The sequence below is a fragment of the Microcaecilia unicolor genome, chromosome 1, assembly GCF_901765095.1.
Source record: "Microcaecilia unicolor chromosome 1, aMicUni1.1, whole genome shotgun sequence".
Classification (NCBI taxonomy): domain Eukaryota; kingdom Metazoa; phylum Chordata; class Amphibia; order Gymnophiona; family Siphonopidae; genus Microcaecilia; species Microcaecilia unicolor.
Genome location: NC_044031.1, coordinates 719423839 through 719446048, shown reverse-complemented (window position 1 = coordinate 719446048; position 22210 = coordinate 719423839). Strand labels below are relative to the sequence as shown.

At 49.6% G+C, this 22210-nt stretch overlaps 1 protein-coding gene across 1 annotated transcript in view; it reads left to right on the top strand.

The window, feature by feature from the left end:
• The window catches only part of CEP152 (centrosomal protein 152), a 139960-nt gene that overhangs the window by 67676 nt on the left and 50074 nt on the right, over positions 1–22210 (top strand). Inside the window, exons 18-19 of the mRNA XM_030189556.1 lie at positions 10086–10265; positions 20898–21173. Coding sequence (XP_030045416.1) covers positions 10086–10265; positions 20898–21173 — 456 coding nt within the window. The remainder of the gene's footprint in view (positions 1–10085; positions 10266–20897; positions 21174–22210) is intronic.

Here is a 22210-nt window from a genome sequence, read left to right as displayed (position 1 = left end):
TTTTTTTTTCCATCCAAAATTTTCAAGTTTATTTAATTCTAGTTATACCGCCCATCGAGAACCATCTGAGGCACAGTGTATGGTGTCTTTGACACTTCATCCAGAGTTCCTGCTTCTGCTGCTGTCACCAGGCATCTAGCTTGGTTACAGGCATTTGTATTGCATGAAGATGCCTATTACAAATTGGCATCCTTGCACAGGAGATTCTTTATTTGGAGAAAAGGTGACAGAAACAAGTCAGTACTGCAAAGGTTTTTATTACTCTTGCCAAAACCAACCTCAGCAGATACAAGGTCTTGTCTTTGTCAAACCTTTCCAACAAAAGAGGGCTCAAACAAGGCAGGTTATGCCCACTTAGTTAAAAAAAAAAAAAAAAAAAAAAAGCTATTTTTTGATTACAACCTTTTATTGCAGCTAGAATATCTCCTCAATATACAGCCTGCCATTCCTCTGTGAGGTCATGTTCACATCTTCCAACTTGGAAGAATGTCACTACAGGTTCCTGGGTCTTAGATATAGTCTGAACAACCATCGACTTAGGTTCATTGCCCAGCATGCAGATCGGCACGTATGCTGGGCTTGGCTCTCCTATGCTCACACCAGATTGTTAGAAATCCGTCTCCTTCTTCAGTCCAGTGCCATAAGGCCAGTCTTGTCATAGGAAATGAATCAATCTTTCTGCTTCAGGTTATTTCCTCATCCAAAAGACTGCAGGAGTGTCCGTGCATTTGCCAGCATGTGTAGTAGTCATCTTAGAAATATACACATTTTAAAAATGAACAGAATGGTCCTGGAAACTTTCACATGGAGTTGTTGGCACTTACACATGGATGTAGTAGTTTTACAACTTCCATATGTAAGTGGTGCCCCTTTTACAAACCTGTGTGTGAAAGTACTGCCAGTTAAGTAGTGATTGCAATTTTTCCTTAATGTAAAGCCCTGACTAAAATGAGCACAGTTAAAAAAAAAACCTATGCATTCCTTTGAGCTAGTGTAAAACCATATGTGGACATTATTCTACCCCTTATTCATGTATTCCCTTTGTAAAATGGAGAATGTGTATATAGATTTAGTCTTGCCCAAACCATGACCCATTGAAATCTCTATTTGTAATAGCAGCTTTCTAAAATCTTCATTTACACATACACATATAAATGCTGCTATTTACACATGTATTTTTAATGTAATGGCCATAATGCCCCGTAGTGGTAACCACTCACATCTACAAGCAAGGTCATCTAGTTTTCCTATACTTTGACTGTCTTCTAGTCGTTTCTTCAGAAAACCCTTTTTCTAGCCCTCAAAAAAAGAAGATAATTCACCAGTTCCAGAATCTGGCTTCTTATCAACTTTGTAGAGGAGTGTGGTAGCAGTGTTAGTCCACTCTTAAGGTTATCAATAGAAATCAAACAAAATAAAACATGGAAAAGAAAATAAGATGATACCTTTTTTATTGGACATAACTTAATACATTTCTTGATTAGCTTTCGAAGGTTGCCCTTCTTCGTCAGATCGGAAATAAAAAGTTTTTATTATCAACTTTGTGAAATCTATTTTGTACCCTGCAAAAAGCTTTTCCTTTATAAGGGCCATTCTGGACAAAATTCATGCCGGAGGACATAGCTGCAACATTCAAATTTCAGTGATGTCCCTGGCCAAATCTTATTTGGTAGATGCTGGGTCACATGGCTGCATCCATCCATGTAGTCCCATTTGCTCGACTGAGGGGTGGTGTGATGGTTTCTAAAATCCTGAATAGAGTGGAACTTATAAACAAGAATTGATTGTTTATTCTTTTGAAAAGTATAAAGACTAGGAGTATGCCATGAAATTACATAGAAGCACATTTAAAATGGATGGGAGATGGGGAGAAAGTGACATCATCTTTAGTGATGGACGCCTGAGTGGGGAGCTCCATAGAGAGCAGCAATTCCATACCTTTCTTTTGGCTTCCTTTCCCTTCTGTGGATTTCTAGTGGGGTCCTCCGGTGTTGCTTTGTGCTGGGCTTCCCAATGGCGGCGAAATTGTGTGCTGGCAACTGGCACGCAGCAACGAAAAGCGGTGAGAAGGTTCTGGGCTACGGGTCACACGGTGGATCAATGGTGGAGGACAGTCTGGTCTGCACGCGGGAGGCAGAGCTGGCTGTGGGTGAGCAGAGTGCATCCCGGAGTAATTACACTTGAATTATATTTGGAGAAAACAGCTCTCATAAAATGATTAAATCTAAATTATTTAATAAGAGACCATCAGTGATGAGCAGCAGAAATTTAAAGAAGCCGCTTATATCCATTGTTACATCCTATATGTAAGCTCAGAACAGCTCACTGTGTGGCATTTTTAAAAAAAATATACACACATCATCGGTCTCAGATGTCTGTGAAACTAGTGTCCAGTGTCCAACTCAGAATGTTCATAATGTGCTCAGAACATTTGAGTAATAACTGCCTTCATAGTCGCAAACGCATTAGGATCTTTACCATTATGGGCACTAGTATCTTCATATGTGGTTATTGGAAGCCCACAGCAGATCCCTGAAGCAGATTACAAACTGGGGAACCTCGTTGGACAGTGGCCAGGAATAACTGCTGCATAGTGGTCAAGAGTGAATCGCATATTGAAATTTCAGTTAAGTGTTTATGTTCTAATTAATGTGTTCGAGATTGTGAAGGAAGTTATTGTACATTTTGGGCACATTATAAACATTTTGCACTGACTTGGTCCTTGCTTCATATCTTTACGTTGCACTACTGCTTGGACCAAGCCATAATAAAGAAAAGTGCCTTTGGTCAAACTGTCATGGGTAATATGTCTGTGTGGTGTAGCAATTCTTGCACTTTTTCAGTGTGGGCTGCCCCTAAATTTGTGACAATATGTAAAGATGTGTGCAGCCCTAAATTTGGGAATCATCCACTTTTATGCCTGACTCAATCCTGTTTGTCAACAGAAAAAGTATTTTTTGTTCATCTATAACAGGTGTTTTTGTAGATAGCAGGATTGATCAGGCACAAAATTGCTCCCATTCCCCTGGAAGTTGCATGCATGAACTGAAGAGACCACTGTGTGCAAGAAGACCACACATTCTCAGAACTTTATACTAAATTCTGAATTCTGGGAGACCTGTTCCATTGATACCAGCCAGTTATGTACCTGATCAGTCCTGTTGTCTATTAAGAGCAGTTGTTTTACAGGTGAGCAACAATGCTGTTTCTTTTTGATCCATTAGAAAATCAACCTGATTAGCGAGTGAGTTGGTTGTATATTAAGGGTTAGGATATTTTGATTTAAATCATCCAGAAAAAAAACATGATTTAAGTCAAGTTTCCCACTGATGTTACTTCACATATTTCTTAAAGAATGGTGCAGATTATTTTACAGTTATTATTTTACAATACGATAGAGCATCTTACACTAACTAGGAGGGTATACTAGTTCTTATCTTTCACTCTTTTCTCCCTTTCCTCTTCACTGTGTTGGTCACCTTGTTGATGCTGGTATATCCCAGCACATTGCAGTTGTTTTACTTCTGCTCCCACGGATTTGTTCTGCCACTTTTTCTTTTCAGTTTGCTCCACTGTTTATTCCTACTCTTCCTTCTTCCTTCATCTTTTTAGTGTATTCTCTCTCTGTCTTCTCTGCCTTGCTTGCTCCAGCTTCACCACCACATAAGCCCAGAGCAATCCAGTCCAGCTGGTATCTTCACACTTGCGACTCTAGTCTGCTGAGAAAGAAACTGAAAACCCTGAACTTTCTAGAAGAAACAGCTGGTAATCACAGGGCAGTCCTGGACAGACTAGATCCCATTTTCAAGAGATGAAAAACTCACTGTAATTCAGTTTCTCCGAGGAGAAGCAGGCTGCTTGTTCTCACGACTGGGTGACGTCCGCGGCAGCCCCCACCAACCGGAAGAAGCTTCGCGGGCGGTCCGCACGCAGGGCACGGCCACCGCGCATGCGCGGCCGTCTTCCCGCCCGTGCGTGACCGTTCCCGCCAGTCTTTTCTTTTCCGCGCCTGGAGAGAGTTGTGTCGTCGCCGCTCTCTCTTCGCAGCCCCGGAAAGACCGTTGCGTTTACGCGATTTTGCTATTTTTCGTTAAGTTTTTGTTGCCGCGCGCTCCAGTTTCTTTTTTCCAAAAAAAAAAAAAAAGAGAGCACGCGCTCCTTTTCCCTCGTTTTCTAGCGAGGGCGTCACGTTGCGGCCTTGTGGCCGCGCGATCGATTTATTTTTCCGAGGTGTGATTTCCGCCACCATCGACGACTTTAACTTCGCCGACGCGATTTTTCCGTCGATGTCCTCGAAGGTCCCGAGTGGATTTAAGAAGTGTGGTTGGTGCGGCCGGCCGATCTCGCAGACCGACACCCACGCTTGGTGCCTCCAGTGCCTCGGGCCGGAGCACAATATCAAGTCGTGTTCTCTGTGTCTCTGTCTCCGGAAACGGACTCAGGTTGCGAGGCAAGTTCTGCGGGACCGTCTTTTTGGAACTTGCGCCGGCCCCTCGACGTCGACCTCGACGGCATCGGTATCGACGCCCAGTCCTTCGGTACCGGTATCAATGCCCGAGAAATCGGCACCGATGGCATCGACCCCAGGAGAACAGGTCCCGTCGGCCCGCCGGTCCTCCGGTGAGGGTAGGGTGAGAGGCCGCGTGGGCAGTCGGCCCCGGTCACTCCCTCAGCCCGTGGCCCTCTGGACCGAACCCTGTCTGACCCGGTTCCTCGGGACCGAGGGGGATCGACCTCCTCCTCCTCCATACCACCTGGCACCGGTGACGGGCACCGCAAGAAGGCTAAGAAGCACCGTCACCGGTCGCCCTCGACACTCGGTACCGGGGAGGAGTCGACGCCGAAGCGTCCGCGTCGAGAGGAAAGGTCTCCCTCGGTGGTGGAGGTACCGACACGTCAGGGTCCCAGCACTTCGGTGCAGTCTCCTGGACCCGAGCAGCTTCCGGCACCGACGCCTCTACCGGCCCCCACGTCTTTCCCGACAGCGGGCCTGGACGAGTGCCTCCGAGCCATCCTTCCGGGGATCCTGGAAGGGCTGATGCGCCAGGCTGTGCCGGCGCCGGGGGTGCTTGCGCCCTCGGCGCCGATGACTGTGGCGCCGGCGAGCTCTAGCCTGGTGCCGAGGCCGTAGACGCCGCCGCCGCTTGCGGCACCGGTCTCGACCGCCACGCAGGTGGAGTCCCCGTCGACATCGATGGAGGGAGCTTCGTCCCCGCCGGCGCGGGAGTCCACCGCTCGACGACACCGAGGCCTTGGTGCCTCAACGTCGAGCCGGGCCCGGTTCAGGACTCAGCTACATGAGCTCATGTCCGATACCGAGGAAGAGGCCTCGTGGGGGGAAGAGGAGGACCCCAGATATTTCTCCTCAGAGGAGTCTGCGGGTCTTCCCTCGGACCCCACGCCTTCACCAGAGAGGAAGCTCTCGCCTCCTGAGAGTCTCTCATTTGCCTCCTTTGTAAGGGACATGTCGATTTGCATTCCCTTCCCCGTGGTCTCTGTGGATGAGCCGAGGGCTGAGATGCTCGAGGTCCTCGACTATCCATCACCACCTAGAGAGTCCTCCACGGTGCCGCTGCACAATGTCCTCAAAGAGACACTGCTTCGGAACTGGATGAGACCATTATCTAATCCCACCATTCCCAAGAAAGCAGAGTCCCAGTACAGAATCCACTCGGACCCAGAGTTAATGCGGCCCCAATTGCCCCATGACTCGGCGGTCGTGGATTCTGCTCTCAAGAGGGCACAGAGTTCGAGGGATACCGCCTCGGCGCCCCCGGGGCGGGAGTCTCGCACTCTGGACTCGTTTGGGAGGAAGGCCTACCAATCCTCCATGCTCGTGACCCGCATCCAGTCATACCAGCTCTATACGAGCATCCACATGCGGAACAATGTGAAGCAACTGGCGGACCTGGTCGATAAGCTCCCGCCGGAGCAGTCCAGGCCTTATCAGGAGGTGGTCAGGCAGCTGAAGGCGTGTCGAAAGTTCCTGTCCAGGGGTATCTATGACACCTGTGACGTGGCATCTCATGCTGCGGCCCAAGGTATAGTGATGCGCAGGCTCTCATGGCTGCGTGCCTCTGACCTGGACAACCGCACCCAGCAGAGACTGGCCGACGTCCCTTGCCGGGGGGATAACATTTTTGGTGTGAAGGTCGAGCAGCTGGTGGACCAACTGCATCAGCGGGAAACCGCCCTCGACAAGCTCTCCCACCGGGCGCCTTCAGCATCCACCTCAGCAGGTGGACGTTTTTCCCGGACCCGGCAGGCTGCACCCTATTCTTTTGCAAAGCGTAGGTTCACCCAGCTGGCCCGAAGGCCTCGTCAGGCACAGGGACAGCCCCAGCGCGCTCGTTCTCGTCAACAGCGTGCGCCTAAGCAGCCCCCTGCGCCTCCACAGCAAAAGCCGGGGAGGGGCTTTTGACTGGATCCACGGGAACATAGCCGCCCTCAAAGTGTCCGTACCGGACGATCTGCCGGTCGGAGGGAGGTTAAAATTTTTTCACCAAAGGTGGCCTCTCATTACCTCCGATCAGTGGGTTCTCCAAATAGTGCGGTGCGGATACGCCCTGAATTTGGCCTCCTTGCCACCAAATTGTCCTCCGGGAGCTCAATCCTTCAGCTCCCATCACAAGCAGGTACTTGCAGAGGAACTCTCCGCCCTTCTCAGCGCCAATGCGGTCGAGCCCGTACCACCTGGGCAGGAAGGGCAGGGATTCTATTCCAGGTACTTCCTTGTGGAAAAGAAAACAGGGGGGATGCGTCCCATCCTAGACCTGAGAGGCCTGAACAAATTCCTGGTCAAAGAAAAGTTCAGGATGCTTTCCTTGGGCACCCTTCTGCCAATGATTCAGAAAAACGATTGGCTATGTTCCCTGGATTTAAAGGACGCATACACTCACATCCCGATACTGCCAGCTCACAGACAGTATCTCAGATTCCGCCTGGGCGCATGTCACTTTCAGTATTGTGTGCTGCCCTTTGGGCTCGCCTCTGCCCCACGAGTGTTTACAAAGTGCCTCGTGGTGGTAGCGGCCTACCTACGCAAGCTGGGAGTGCACGTGTTTCCATATCTCGACGATTGGCTGGTCAAGAGCACCTCGGAGGCAGGAGCCCTCCGGTCCATGCAGTGCACTATTCAACTTCTGGAGCTGCTGGGGTTTGTGATAAATTACCCAAAGTCCCATCTCCAGCCAACTCAGTCTCTGGAATTCATAGGAGCTCTGCTGAATACCCAGACGGCTCAGGCCTTCCTTCCCGAGGCGAGGGCCAACAACCTCCTGGCCCTGGCTTCGCAGACTGGAGCGTCTCAGCAGGTCACAGCTCGGCAGATGTTGAGACTTCTGGGTCATATGGCCTCTACAGTTCATGTGACTCCCATGGCTCGTCTTCACATGAGATCTGCTCAATGGACCCTAGCTTCCCAGTGGGTTCAAGCCACCGGGAATCTAGAAGATGTCATCCGCCTCTCCACCAGTTGCAGCACTTCACTGCTCTGGTGGACCATTCGGACCAATTTGACCCTGGGACGTCCATTCCAAATTCCACAGCCCATGAAAGTGCTGACGACGGATGCATCTCGCCTGGGGTGGGGAGCTCATGTCGATGGGCTTCACACCCAGGGTCTGTGGTCCCTCCAGGAAAAGGATCTGCAGATCAACCTCCTGGAGCTCCGAGCGATCTGGAACGCACTGAAGTCTTTCAGGGATCGGTTGTCCTGCCAAATTATCCAAATTCGGACAGACAATCAGGTTGCAGTGTATTACACCAACAAGCAGGGGGTAACCGGATCTCGCCCCTTGTGTCAGGAAGCCGTGGGCATGTGGCGTTGGGCTTGCCAGTTCGGCATGCTCCTCCAAGCCACATACCTGGCAGGTGTAAACAACAGTCTGGCCGACAGACTGAGCAGAGTCATGCAACCGCACGAGTGGTCGCTCCATTCCAGAGTGGTACGCAAGATCTTCCGAGAGTGGGGCACCCCCTCGGTGGACCTTTTCGCCTCTCAGACCAACCACAAGCTGCCTCTGTTCTGTTCCAGACTACAGGCACACGGCAGACTGGCGTCGGATGCCTTTCTCCTCCATTGGGGGACCGGCCTCCTGTATGCTTATCCTCCCATACCTTTGGTGGGGAAGACCTTACTGAAGCTCAAGCAAGACCACGGCACCATGATCCTGATAGCGCCCTTTTGGCCCCGTCAGATCTGGTTCCCTCTTCTTCTGGAGTTGTCCTCAGAAGAACCGTGGAGATTGGAGTGTTTTCCGACTCTCATCTCGCAGAACGACGGAGCGTTGCTGCACCCCAACCTTCAGTCCCTGGCTCTCACGGCCTGGATGTTGAGGGCGTAGACTTCACTGCGTTGGGTCTGTCTGAGGGTGTCTCCCGTGTCTTGCTTGCCTCTAGGAAGGATTCCACTAAAAAGAGTTACTTTTTCAAGTGGAGGAGGTTTGTCGTTTGGTGTGAGAGCAAGGCCCTAGAACCTCGTTCTTGCCCTGCACAGAACCTGCTTGAATACCTTCTGCACTTATCAGAGTCTGGCCTCAAGACCAACTCAGTAAGGAATCACCTTAGTGCGATTAGTGCTTACCATTATCGTGTGGAAGGTAAAGCCATCTCTGGAGAGCCTTTAGTCGTTCGATTCATGAGAGGCTTGCTTTTGTCAAAGCCCCCTATCAAGCCTCCCACAGTGTCATGGGATCTCAACGTCGTCCTCACCCAGCTGATGAAACCTCCTTTTGAGCCACTGAATACCTGCCATCTGAAGTACTTGACCTGGAAGGTCATTTTCTTGGTGGCAGTTACTTCAGCTCGTAGGGTCAGTGAGCTTCAAGCCCTGGTAGCTCATGCCCCATATACCAAATTTCATCACAACCGAGTAGTGCTCCGCACCCACCCAAAGTTCCTGCCAAAGGTGGTGTCGGAGTTCCATCTTAACCAGTCAATTGTCTTGCCAACATTCTTTCCCAGGCCGCATACCCGCCCTGCTGAACGTCAGTTGCACACATTGGACTGCAAGAGAGCATTGGCCTTCTACTTGGAGCGGACACAGCCCCACAGACAGTCCGCCCAATTGTTTATTTCTTTTGACCCTAACAGGCTAGGGGTCGCTGTCGGGAAACGCACCATCTCCAATTGGCTAGCAGATTGCATTTCCTTCACTTATGCCCAGGCTGGGCTGGCTCTTGAGGGTCATGTCACGGCTCATAGTGTCAGAGCCATGGCAGCGTTGGTGGCCCACTTGAAGTCAGCCACTATTGAAGAGATCTGCAAGGCTGCGACGTGGTCATCTGTCCACACATTCACATCACATTACTGCCTCCAGCAGGATACCCGACGCGACAGTCGGTTCGGGCAGTCGGTGCTGCAGAATCTGTTTGGGGTGTAAATCCAACTCCACCCTCTAGGACCCGAATTTATTCTGGTCAGGCTGCACTCTCAGTTAGTTGTTCTTCGTAGGTCAATTTTCTGTTGTACCCTCGCCGTTGCGAGGTTCAATTGACCTGGGTTCTTGTTTTGAGTGAGCCTGAGAGCTAGGGATACCCCAGTCGTGAGAACAAGCAGCCTGCTTGTCCTCGGAGAAAGTGAATGATACATACCTGTAGCAGGTGTTCTCCGAGGACAGCAGGCTGATTGTTCTCACCTACCCTCCCTCCTCCCCTTTGGAGTTGCGTTTTCATGTTGTTTTTTGCTTGTCATTCAACTGGCGGGAACGGTCACGCACGGGCGGGAAGACGGCCGCGCATGCGCGTTGGGCGTGCCCTGTGTGCGGACCACCCGCGAAGCTTCTTCCGGTTGGTGGGGGCTGCCGCGGACGTCACCCAGTCATGAGAACAATCAGCCTGCTGTCCTCGGAGAACACCTGCTACAGGTATGTATCATTCACTGTGTCTGAGTGTGAAAGAGCCATTTAATTAATTTTTATAAGATTGTAAAGTTTAGTATATTTTGAAATTTGTTAATTAAAAGTTAAAAATAATATTTTTAGCTATCAGTTGATGTGTGACAAAAAATAAATTACTCTTTCTTTTTATCAGGAATGTTGTTTTTTAAAGAAGTGCCTTACATGTCTGCATTTTATTTTGGTTTAGTTCAAGGAGGAAAAAGAAGTAGCTTTCAAAACCCTAAAGGCTGATCTGCAAGAAAAACACAGAAATGATCTGTTAACAGCAAGGAATCAGTGTCTGAAGGAAAAAGAAATGGAGTCAAAAGAGCACATTAACGTTCAAGTGGCAGTGGCAAGAACACATTGGGAGGAGGAACAGAGAAAGGTCTTATTGTGTTCTTAACTGAATAAATAAAAACAAGCTTTATTTGAGGAGCATTTCTAGCTCTGCAGTGTGCAATACTACATATTTAATGAACAACAGGACGTTCTCTGAGTGCTTAAAAAATAGTCATGTAACTTGGCCCAGGTTAATTGTGCTGCTGGACAGCTGATTAGTTGAAAACTTGTTGACTGACACAGATAGTTGGGCATATTGTTAGTAAATCTGTTTTTTAGTTTATACCTCTAGTTTACTTTGAGGCATATTTTCAAAGCACTTAGCCTTCCAAAGTTCCATAGGTTTCTATGGAACTTTGGAAGGCTAAGTGCTTTGAAAATATGCCTCTGCGTTACTGCTTATATTGTTGTACCAGTAATTCAGCTTTGATTGCAGTGGAGTTAGGGCTCCTTTTACTAAGCGGCGGTAGGCCTGCGTTTGGCTTACTGCTCGCTATACAGGAAGTACCACTGGGTTACCGCAGCAGCCTGGCAGTACTTCCTACCCCTAGCGCACTGTCATGGAGGAGTGGCCTAGTGGTTAGGGTGGTGGACTTTGGTCCTGGGGAACTGAGGAACTGAGTTCGATTCCCGGCACAGGCAGCTCCTTGTGACTCTGGGCAAGTCACTTAACCCTCCATTGCCCGCCGCATTGAGCCTGCCATGAGTGGGAAAGCGCGGGGTACAAATGTAACAAAAATAAAATAAATTTCCGGCGCTACAAAAATTTATTTATTTTTGTAGCACCGGAGTGAATCCGGCAGTAATCGGGCAGTGCTACGCGCTGCCCAGTTACCACTGGGTTAATGCGGGAGCCCATACCGCCACATCAATGGGTGGCAGTAAGAGCTCCCCTCCCCCCCCTCCCCCCGAAATGGCCACGCGGTAAGTGCTTTATTTGCTACATGGCCATTTCCTGCAGGAAGGTGAGTCTTCCCTTTTACAAGCTGCAGTAAAAGGGGGCCTCGGCGTTCATGTAAAACACAAGCTGATGCCAGCACTGGCCCCCTTTTGCCTCAACTTGATAAAAGGAGCCCTCAATTTGTTAAGCCTGTGTTCATAAATTAATAGTGTATGTAGGGAATGGTATTGGACACTGTTTATGTAATGGTGCTTTTCAGGGCAGTAGTTTCATTCTGTTTTATACTGTCCTAGCAGTATGCTTCAAATCATCTTTCTGCCCTTTCATATTCCCTCTTTCCCTTAAAAGGAAAAGACAGGATGACCAGACATAGTATTTAGAATGGTAGTAAATCACAGATTCCTTATAACCTACAGCAGATGAATCCAGGAACTGGTGGGTTAAATCCACCTGTCAGCAGGTGGAGCTAGAGATAGACAAGATTGAAGGCACGGCCAGCCCCTGCATCAGTTAATATATCTCTATCTTCAGCGTGTGGTGGACGGCTTCTTGCTAGCTCCTGGATTCAAGGTTCCTTTGGGCGGGGGGGATGCTTCTGGGCTGGGTGATTGACTGAAGGTGCCATCTTTGGGGGCATACCTGGTGTCCGGGTGCTTGCCTCACGCCGCTATACCCCTTCTCTCAGTCTTATTTTGGCTTGGCTGACTGTTCCTTCTCAGAGTTTCCTTTCCTTCCTCGCAACCCCCCCCCCCCCCCCCCCAAAAAAAAAAGCCAGAAATGGTATTCGAAGCTGACGAGTCGGAGAAACTTAATGAATTCTCTGTAAACCTGGAAGATGTCATGGGGCAGTTCTACAAACTGAAGAGTAGCAAATCTCCTGGAAGGAATAGTATTCATCCCAGAGTACTGATAGAACTGAAAAATGAGCTTGCGGAGCTATTGTTAGTAATATGTAATTTATCCTTAAAATCAAGCGTGGTACCAGAAGATTGGAGGGTGGCCAATGTAACGCCGATTTTTTTTAAAAAGGTTCCAGAAGAGGTCTAGGAAATTATAGACCGGTAAGTCTGACGTCAGTGCTGGGCAAAATGATAGAGACTATTATTAAGAACAAAATTACAGAGCATATTCAAAAGCATGGATTAATGAGACAAAGTCAGCATGGATTTAGTGAAGGGAAATCTTGCCTCACCGATCTACTACATTTCTTTGAAGGGGTGAACAAACATGTGAATAAAGGTGAGCCGGTTGATATTGTGTACCTGGATTTTCAGAAGGTGTTTGACAAATTACATCATGAAAGACTCCAGAGGAAATTGGAGAGTCATGGGATAGGAGGTAGTGCCCTATTATGGATTAAAAACTGGTTAAAAGATAGAAAACAGAGAGTAGGGTGTAAATGATCAGTATTCTCAATGGAGAAGTGTAGTTAATGGGGTTCCCCAGGGGTCTGTGCTGGGACCGCTGCTTTTTAATATATTTATAAATGACCTAGAGATGGGAGTAACTATTGAGGTAATTAAATTTGCTGACTACACAAAGTTTTTCAAAGTCGTTAAATCACAGGAGGATTGTGAAAAATTACAAGAGGACCTTACGAGACTGGGAGACTGGGCGTCTAAATGGCAGATGGTGTTTAATGTGAGCAAGTGCGAAGTGATGCATGTGGGAAAGAGGAACCCAAATTATAGCTACGTCATGCAAGGTTCCACGTTAGGAGTTACAGACCAAGAAAGGGATCTAGGTGTAGTCGTTGATGATACGTTGAAACCTTCTTCTCAGTGTGCTGCTGCGGCTAAGAAAGCAAATAGAATGTTAGGTATTATTAGGAAAGGAATGGAAAACAAAAATGAGGATGTTATAATGCCTTTGTATTGCTCCATAGTGCAACCGCATCTTGAATATTGTGTTCAATTCTGGTCGCCGCATCTCAAAAAAGATATTATGGAATTAGAAAAGGTGCAGAGAAAGGCGATGAAAATGATAAAGGAGATGGGACGACTTCCCTATGAGGAAAGGCTAAAGCGGCTAGGGCTCTTCAGCTTGGAGAAAAGGCGGCTGAGGGGAGATATGATAGAGGTCTATAAAATAATGAGTGGAGTTGAATGGGCAGATGTGAAGCGTCTGTTTACACTTTCCAAAAATACTAGGATTAGGGGGCATGCGATGAAGCTACAATATAGTAAATTTAAAACAAATCGGAGAAAATGTTTCTTCACTCAACGTGTAATTAAACTCTAGAATTCGTTGCCAGAGAATGTGGTAAAGGCGGTTAGCTTAGCGGAGTTTAAAAAAGGTTTGGACCGCTTCCTAAAGGAAAAGTCCATAGACCATTATTAACTGGACTTGGGGGAAATTCACTATTTCTGGGATAAGCAGTATAAAATGTTTTGTACTTTTTTGGGATCTTGCCTGGTATTTGTGACCTGGATTGGCTACTGTTGGAAACAGGATGCTGGGCTTAATGGACCTTTGGTCTTTCCCAGTATGGCAATACTTATGTACTTATTTGATTATGGTTTTTCGTTGTGAGGAAGGTTTATGGTTTACAATTTATCTTTTGACTGCTTGCGGATAGCATATACTAACTGATGCAGGGGCTGTCTGTCTGGTATCACTGCCTTCGGTCTTGTCTATATCTCCACCTGTTGGTGGATGGATATAACCTACCAGTTTCTGGATTCATCTGCTGCGGGTAAAGGAAAGAAAATTATCAGGTAAGATATAATTTTACCACAGGTGTGTGTGTCCCCCCCCCCCCCCCCCCACACTTTGACCATTATAGCTTTAATTCTCCGAGGACAAGCAGGCTGCTTGTTCTCACTGATGGGTGACGTCCACGGCAGCCCCTCCAATCGGAATCTTCACTAGCAAAGTCCTTTGCTAGCCCTCGCGCGCCCGCGCGCACCGCGCATGCGCGGCCGTCTTCCCGCCCGAAACCGGCTCGAGCCGGCCAGTCTTCTTTTGTCCGCACTCGGTACGGTCGTATTTTTCGCCGTGTCGAGCCCCGGAGAGTCGACCTCTCGCGCGTCCATATTGTTGAACGTGTTTTTTTCTTCGGAAAAGCTTTTCTTCTACTCGGGAAGTGCTCCGGAACCCCTCCACCGGGTTCCGTTTCAATCCTCCCCGTATTTCCAGCTTTTGGCCCCGATAAGTTTTCTTTCGTCGTCGGGGTAGGCCTCTTTTCGGCCTTGGTCGAGATTTTCTCCCTTAAAGTTTTTGGTGCTCTTTTTCCGTCATTTCGGACTTTGATTTCGCCGGCGTGATTTTTCCGCCCATGACATCGAAGCCTTCCAGCGGCTTCAAGAAGTGCACCCAGTGCGCCCGGGTTATCTCGCTCACTGATCGACACTCGTCGTGTCTTCAGTGTCTGGGGGCCGAGCACCGCCCTCAGAACTGTAGTCTGTGTTCCCTGCTTCAAAGGCGGACTCAGGTAGCGAGACTAGCCCAGTGGAACGTTTTGTTCTCGGGCTCTTCGTCGGCATCGGCACCGGGATCTTCGAGTGCATCGACGTCGTCAGCGTCCAGACCATCTTCCTCGGCCGCCCTTGCATCGAGTGCATCGAGGCATCGGGCCTCTGCATCGGCGCCGAGACATCGGATAGCTGCATCGACGCCGGTGGTACCGGGACCTCGTCTGCTGATGTCGTCGGACGGTGGTGCATCGTCAGGAGTGCAGGTGAGGGCTGTCCATTCCCCTGCTGGTGGCGGTGAGCCTTCGGGTGGGTCTCCTCCCACCCTGAGGGCTCCTGCGGTACAGCCCCCCCGAGACCGACCTTCTTCGGCCTCGGCCCCGAGGAAGCGACGGATGGATTCTACGTCCTCCTCGTCGGTGCCGGGGAGCTCCGGTGACATGCTTCGGAAGAAGTCGAAGAAGCATCGACACCGGTCCTCCTCCCCGCGTCGGCACCGAGAGCTCTGGGTCGCCGAGGGATTCGGCACCCAGCAGGCATCGGCAACCGAGAGGACCGCTCACCCTCTGTCCAAGAGGTGTCGATGCGCTCCACTCTGGACAGCCCGGAACAGCCTCCTCGCCCGGAACAGGTCCTGACGTCGACGCCTGCATCGACCTCACAGCCTTTCTCTGCAGGCCGCTCTAAACGAGAGCCTCCGGGCCGTTCTCCCAGAGATTCTGGGAGAGCTGTTGCGCCCTACCCCTCCGGTACCGGCGGTGCTTGCGCCTCCGGTACCGTCGAGCGTGGCGCCGGCTGGCCCATCGCCCAGGTTGAGGTCCCCGACGTCGGTACCGCGTGCGGTGCCGGCAGCGGCCACCTCCCAGGAAGGCTCCCCGACTACGTCGGCGGAGGGAGCTTCGCCGATGCGGGCGAGGGAGTCTACCTCTCGACGCCCCCATCGTGGACGTGGCTCCACTGAGTCGAGCAGGGCGAGGTTGCAGACACAGGTTCGTGAACTTGTGTCTGACACCGAGGGTGAGGCCTCGTGGGAGGAAGAGGAAGATCCTAGATATTTCTCTGACGAGGAGTCTGAGGGTCTTCCTTCTGATCCCACTCCCTCTCCTGAAAGACAGCTTTCTCTCCTCCCGAGAGTCTGTCTTTTGCTTCCTTTGTCCGGGAGATGTCTACGGCCATCCCCTTCCCGTGGTTGTGGAGGACGAGCCCAGGGCTGAAATGTTTGAGCTCCTGGACTATCCTTCTCCACCTAAGGAAGCGTCCACCGTTCCCTTGCACCATGTCCTAAAAAAGACATTGCTTGCGAACTGGACGAAACCCTTAACTAATCCCCACATTCCCAAGAAGATCGAGTCCCAGTACCGGATCCAGGGGGACCCAGAGCTGATGCGCACTCAGTTGCCTCACGACTCTGGAGTTGTGGATTTGGCCCTAAAGAAGGCTAAGAGTTCTAGGGAACATGCTTCGGCGCCCCCGGGCAAGGACGCTAGAACCTTAGACTCCTTTGGGAGGAAGGCCTACCATTCCTCTATGCTCGTGTCCAAGATCCAGTCTTACCAGCTCTACACGAGCATACACATGCGGAACAATGTGCGGCAGTTGGCGGGCTTGGTTGATGCTCTTCCCCCTGAGCAAGCCAAGCCTTTTCAGGAGGTGGTCAGGCAGCTGAAGGCGTGCAGAAAATTCCTGGCCAGAGGAGTTTATGACACTTTTGATGTTGCGTCCAGGGCCGCTGCTCAAGGTGTGGTGATGCGCAGGCTCTCATGGCTGCGTGCCGCCGACCTGGAGAATAGAATCCAGCAGCGGATTGCGGACTCGCCTTGCCGTGCGGACAACATTTTTGGCGAAAAAGTCGAACAGGTGGTAGAGTCTCTCCACCAGCGGGACACCGCATTCGACAAATTCGCCCGCCGGCAGCCTTCAGCTTCTACCTCTACAGGTAGACGATTTTTTCGGGGGAAGGAAGACTGTTCCCTACTCTTCTGGCAAGCGTAGGTACAATCCTCCTTCCCGACAGCCTGCGGCCCAGGCTAAGCCCCAGCGCGCTCGCTCTCGTCAGCAGCGTGCGACTCAGCAAGGCCCCGCGGCTCCCCAGCAAAAGCAAGGGGCGAGCTTTTGACTGGCTCCAGCAGAGCATAGCCGACATCCAAGTGTCCGTGCCGGGCGACCTGCCAGTCGGAGGGAGGTTGAAAGCTTTTCACCAAAGGTGGCCTCTCATAACCTCCGATCAGTGGGTTCTGCAAATAGTCCGGCAGGGGTACACCCTCAATTTGACCTCAAAACCTCCAAATTGTCCACCGGGAGCTCAGTCTTACAGCTTCCAACACAAGAGGGTACTTGCAGAGGAACTCTCCGCCCTTCTCAGCGCCAATGCGGTCGAGCCCGTGCCATCCGGGCAAGAAGGGCTGGGATTCTATTCCAGGTACTTCCTTGTGGAAAAGAAAACAGGGGGGATGCGTCCCATCCTAGACCTAAGGGCCCTGAACAAATATCTCGTAAAAGAAAAGTTCAGGATGCTTTCCCTGGGCACCCTTCTCCCCATGATTCAGCAAAACGATTGGCTATGCTCTCTGGACTTGAAGGATGCCTACACACATATCCCGATACTGCCAGCTCACAGACAGTATCTGCGATTTCAGTTGGGCACACGCCACTTCCAGTACTGTGTGCTACCCTTTGGGCTCGCCTCTGCGCCCAGGGTGTTCACAAAGTGCCTAGCTGTGGTAGCAGCGGCACTTCGCAGGCTGGGAGTACACGTGTTCCCATATCTCGACGATTGGCTGGTAAAGAGCACGTCCGAGGCAGGAGCTCTGCAGTCCATGCAGATGACTATTCGCCTTCTGGAGCTACTGGGGTTTGTGATAAATTACCCAAAGTCCCATCTTCTTCCAGTGCAGAACCTCGAATTCATAGGAGCTCTGCTGGATTCTCGGACGGCTCGCGCCTATCTCCCAGAGACGAGAGCCAACAACTTGTTGTCCCTCGTCTCCCGGGTGCGAGCGTCCCAGCAGATCACAGCTCGGCAGATGTTGAGATTGCTGGGCCACATGGCCTCCACAGTTCATGTGACTCCCATGGCCCGCCTTCACATGAGATCTGCTCAATGGACCCTAGCCTCCCAGTGGTATCAGGCCGCTGGGGGTCTAGAGGACGTGATCCACCTGTCCACGAGTTTTCTCGAATCCCTGTATTGGTGGACGATTTGGACCAATTTGACTCTGGGACGTCCCTTCCAAATTCCTCAGCCACAAAAAGTGCTGACCACGGATGCGTCTCTCCTGGGATGGGGAGCTCATGTCGATGGGCTCCACACTCAAGGAAGCTGGTCCCTCCAGGAACGCGATCTACAGATCAATCTTCTGGAGTTACGAGCGATCTGGAACGCTCTGAAGGCTTTCAGAGATCGGCTGTCCCACCAAATTATTCAAATTCAGACAGACAACCAGGTTGCCATGTATTATGTAAACAAGCAGGGGGGCACCGGATCTCGCCCCCTGTGTCAGGAAGCCGTCAGCATGTGGACCTGGGCTCGCCGGAACGGCATGGTGCTCCAAGCCACATATCTGGCAGGCGTAAACAACAGTCTGGCCGACAGGTTGAGCAGGATTATGCAACCTCACGAGTGGTCGCTCAACTCCCGAGTGGTGCGCCAGATCTTCCAAGCGTGGGGCACCCCCTTGGTGGATCTCTTCGCATCTCGAGCAAACCACAAAGTCCCTCAGTTCTGTTCCAGGCTTCAGGCCACCGGCAGACTGGCATCGGATGCCTTCCTCCTCGATTGGGGGGAGGGCCTGCTGTATGCTTATCCTCCCATTCCTCTGGTGGGGAAGACTTTGTTGAAACTCAAGCAAGACTGAGGCACCATGATCCTGATTGCTCCTTTTTGGCCGCGTCAGATCTGGTTCCCTCTTCTTCTGGAGTTGTCCTCCGAAGAACCGTGGAGATTGGAGTGTTTTCCGACCCTCATCACGCAGGACGAAGGGGCTCTTCTGCATCCCAACCTCCGGTCCCTGGCTCTCACGGCCTGGATGTTGAGGGCGTAGACTTTGCCTCTTTGGGTCTGCCAGAGGGTGTCTCCCGCATCTTGCTTGCTTCCAGGAAAGACTCCACTAAGAGAAGTTACTTCTTTCATTGGAGGAGGTTTGCCGTCTGGTGTGACAGCAAGGCCCTAGATCCTCGCTCTTGTCCTACACAGACCCTGCTTGAATACCTTCTGCACTTGTCTGAGTCTGGTCTCAAGACCAACTCTGTAAGAGTTCACCTTAGTGCAATCAGTGCATACCATTACCATGTGGAAGGTAAGCCGATCTCAGGACAGCCTTTAGTTGTTCGCTTTATGAGAGGTTTGCTTTTGTCAAAGCCCCCTGTCAAGCCTCCTACAGTGTCATGGGATCTCAATGTCGTTCTCACCCAGCTGATGAAACCTCCTTTTGAGCCACTGAATTCCTGCCATCTGAAGTACTTGACCTGGAAGGTCATTTTCTTGGTGGCAGTTACTTCAGCTCGTAGAGTCAGTGAGCTTCAGGCCCTGGTAGCCCAGGCCCCTTACACCAAATTTCATCACAACAGAGTAGTCCTCCGTACTCACCCTAAGTTTCTGCCAAAGGTCGTGTCGGAGTTCCATCTGAACCAGTCAATTGTCTTGCCAACATTCTTTCCCCGTCCTCATTCCTGCCCTGCTGAACGTCAGCTGCACACTTTGGACTGCAAGAGAGCATTGGCCTTCTACTTGGAGCGGACACAGCCCCACAGACAGTCCGCCCAATTGTTTGTTTCTTTTGACCCCAATAGGAGGGGAGTGGCTGTAGGGAAACGCACCATATCCAATTGGCTAGCAGATTGCATTTCCTTCACTTACGCCCAGGCGGGGCTGGCTCTTGAGGGTCATGTCACGGCTCATAATGTTAGAGCCATGGCTGCGTCGGTAGCCCACTTGAAGTCAGCCTCCATTGAAGAAATTTGCAAAGCTGCGACGTGGGCTTCTGTCCACACATTCACATCCCATTACTGCCTGCAGCAGGATACCCGACGCGACAGTCGGTTCGGGCAGTCAGTTCTTCAGAACCTGTTTGGGCTTTAGGATCCAACTCCACCCCCCGAGGGCCCTGTTTGTTCTGTTCCAGGCTGCACTCTCAGTTAGTTGGTAAATTTTTTAGGTCAATCTCAGTTATGTCCTCGCCGTTGCGAGGCCCAATTGACCTTGGTTGTTGTTTTGAGTGAGCCTGGGGGCTAGGGATACCCCATCAGTGAGAACAAGCAGCCTGCTTGTCCTCGGAGAAAGCGAATGCTACATACCTGTAGAAGGTATTCTCCGAGGACAGCAGGCTGATTGTTCTCACAAACCCGCCCGCCTCCCCTTTGGAGTTGTGTCTTCCCTTCAGAGTTTTGTCTTGCTACATACTGGACTGGCCGGCTCGAGCCGGTTTCGGGCGGGAAGACGGCCGCGCATGCGCGGTGCGCGCGGGCGCGCGAGGGCTAGCAAAGGACTTTGCTAGTGAAGATTCCGATTGGAGGGGCTGCCGTGGACGTCACCCATCAGTGAGAACAATCAGCCTGCTGTCCTCGGAGAATACCTTCTACAGGTATGTAGCATTCGCTGTACCTAAGCATCGCTATACTAGGATGGACCATAGGTCTACTTGGCAAGATCCCAAAAGAGTAAAAGGAATAAACAGTGGATTTTCCCATGTCCATCTTAATAGTGGGTTTTAGACTTTTTTCTTTTAGGAACTTGTCCAAACTTTTTTTTTAATGCTAATTGCTTTTACCACATTTCTCTGGCAAATAATTTGAGTTTAATTACACATTGAGTGAAGAAATATTTTTTGCAATTTTGTTTTAAATTTACTATTTAGAGACTTTGTGTGCCCTTTGTTCTTTAATTTTAAAAAAAGTAAACAAGCGATTTCCATCTACCCATTTCATCTGTAATGGCCCTTCTGACAGTTTGTAAACAGCCCACCTGAATGGAAATTGAACTTTTTTTTTTTTCAATTTAAGATGTAAAAATTCTGGGGACCCAGCATGCTTTGGGTTTCTCCATGGCAAACGAGTTATACTCAAATGAGGACAGAGAGGGGTTTCAAACTCTGTAGAAATTGACAAAAATATAGCACCTTCAGTATATATTGCTGGAATTGTTCTGGCCATGAGTTATATTTTTAGGCAGCCTGTCCAGAATGTTTTGCCTTCTCTGTGGACAAGTGGGGTTACTGGAGCCACAGGTCTTGGTGATGTGGCTTCATTCCCCCGCTGTTCATTGAGAACCTCTATTACAAGTAAGTAATTCTGCTTTCATCCTAACTTCACACCCTTGGGCCCCTTTTTCTTTGTGTAACTTTACTGCTTTTATCTACTTGTTTTGTAGGTGACTGAACAAACCATTCAGAAAATAGAAAAGGATTGGCAAGATCGGTTAGATAAAATGGCAGAAGGAACAAAGAAAGCCATAGTTAAGCTAGAAGATTGTGAAGTCCAGACTGAACTAATGGGAAGCACAGTGCAGATGTTAGGTGAGGGGAGTGCAGAGGAAATGGAACGGCTAAAATTAAAACTTCAGGATGCGCTGCAAGAGAAGGAAAGAGCTGTCCAGGAAGCGTTGGTGGGTTTGGAGGCTCAACATCATGAGAATATTGCCATTCAGGTAAATATTTTACATTCTTAGTACTGTATCTCCTTCAGTCTCCTAAAAGACAAAAGATCACTAAAATAAGCCAGGGATAGTACTTTCTTTAAAAATAGAAATGTAAAAGGAGAGTTATAATAGCATTATTGGTCCTGGTAGCAAATGGATTGTTAACAAAAAGAAGAAGGGAAGAACTAGCCTTTGCACATAAAAGAAGAAGCACAAACAGCAAAGGTGACACAAAAGTCCAACAAACAAGTGGTGTAGTGCAGTAATTTATTCTAATATCGCTAACAGGTATTGTTGACATGGGCCGTGTTTCGGCTGCAGAGGGCGTGCCTCAGGAGTCTATGATTAAAGTTACATAAAAAAATATACATATAATATCAATCATATAAGAATACTTAGAACATTTAAAATCAAAATAGTGTGAATACATATGTATAAACATGTATAAAAATAATATAATGATAGTGAGACATCTAAAAGAACAAAAATATATCATAAATATATCAATGGATTGCGGTAAGGTCTCAGGCCCAAAATGAACACACACCAATTTTTATAGTAAAGAATGTTTGTACATTTGGGAAGCTCGCCAGGTGCCCTTGGCCTGGATTGGCGCTGTCGTGGACAGGATGCTGGGCTCGATGGACCCTTGGTCTTTTCTCAGTGTGGCATTACTTATGTACTTATGTATTTTGCCGCACATCCATGCCTTAGCGTCCCTCCAGATCGGCTCAGATTGAGACTGATGGGTTATGCATGAAGGTATGCATAACCCATCAGTCTCAACCTGGGCTGGTCTGGAGGGACTAAAGGAAAGCAAATTAGCAGGTAAGGTCTAATTTCTCCTTTTCGGCGCCCAAAACAGGCCTTTTTTGCCGGTGCGCTGAAAAATGAACCTGCGTGCGCCCAATACATGCGTCTACACCAGTGCAGGCCACTTTTCGGTGCACCTTAGTAAAAGGACCCCTAACTGATCTAGTGAAACTGTTGGTATTGGTATGTATGTTTTTTTTTTTTTTTTCAATCTCTTTTGCTTAAATGCACTT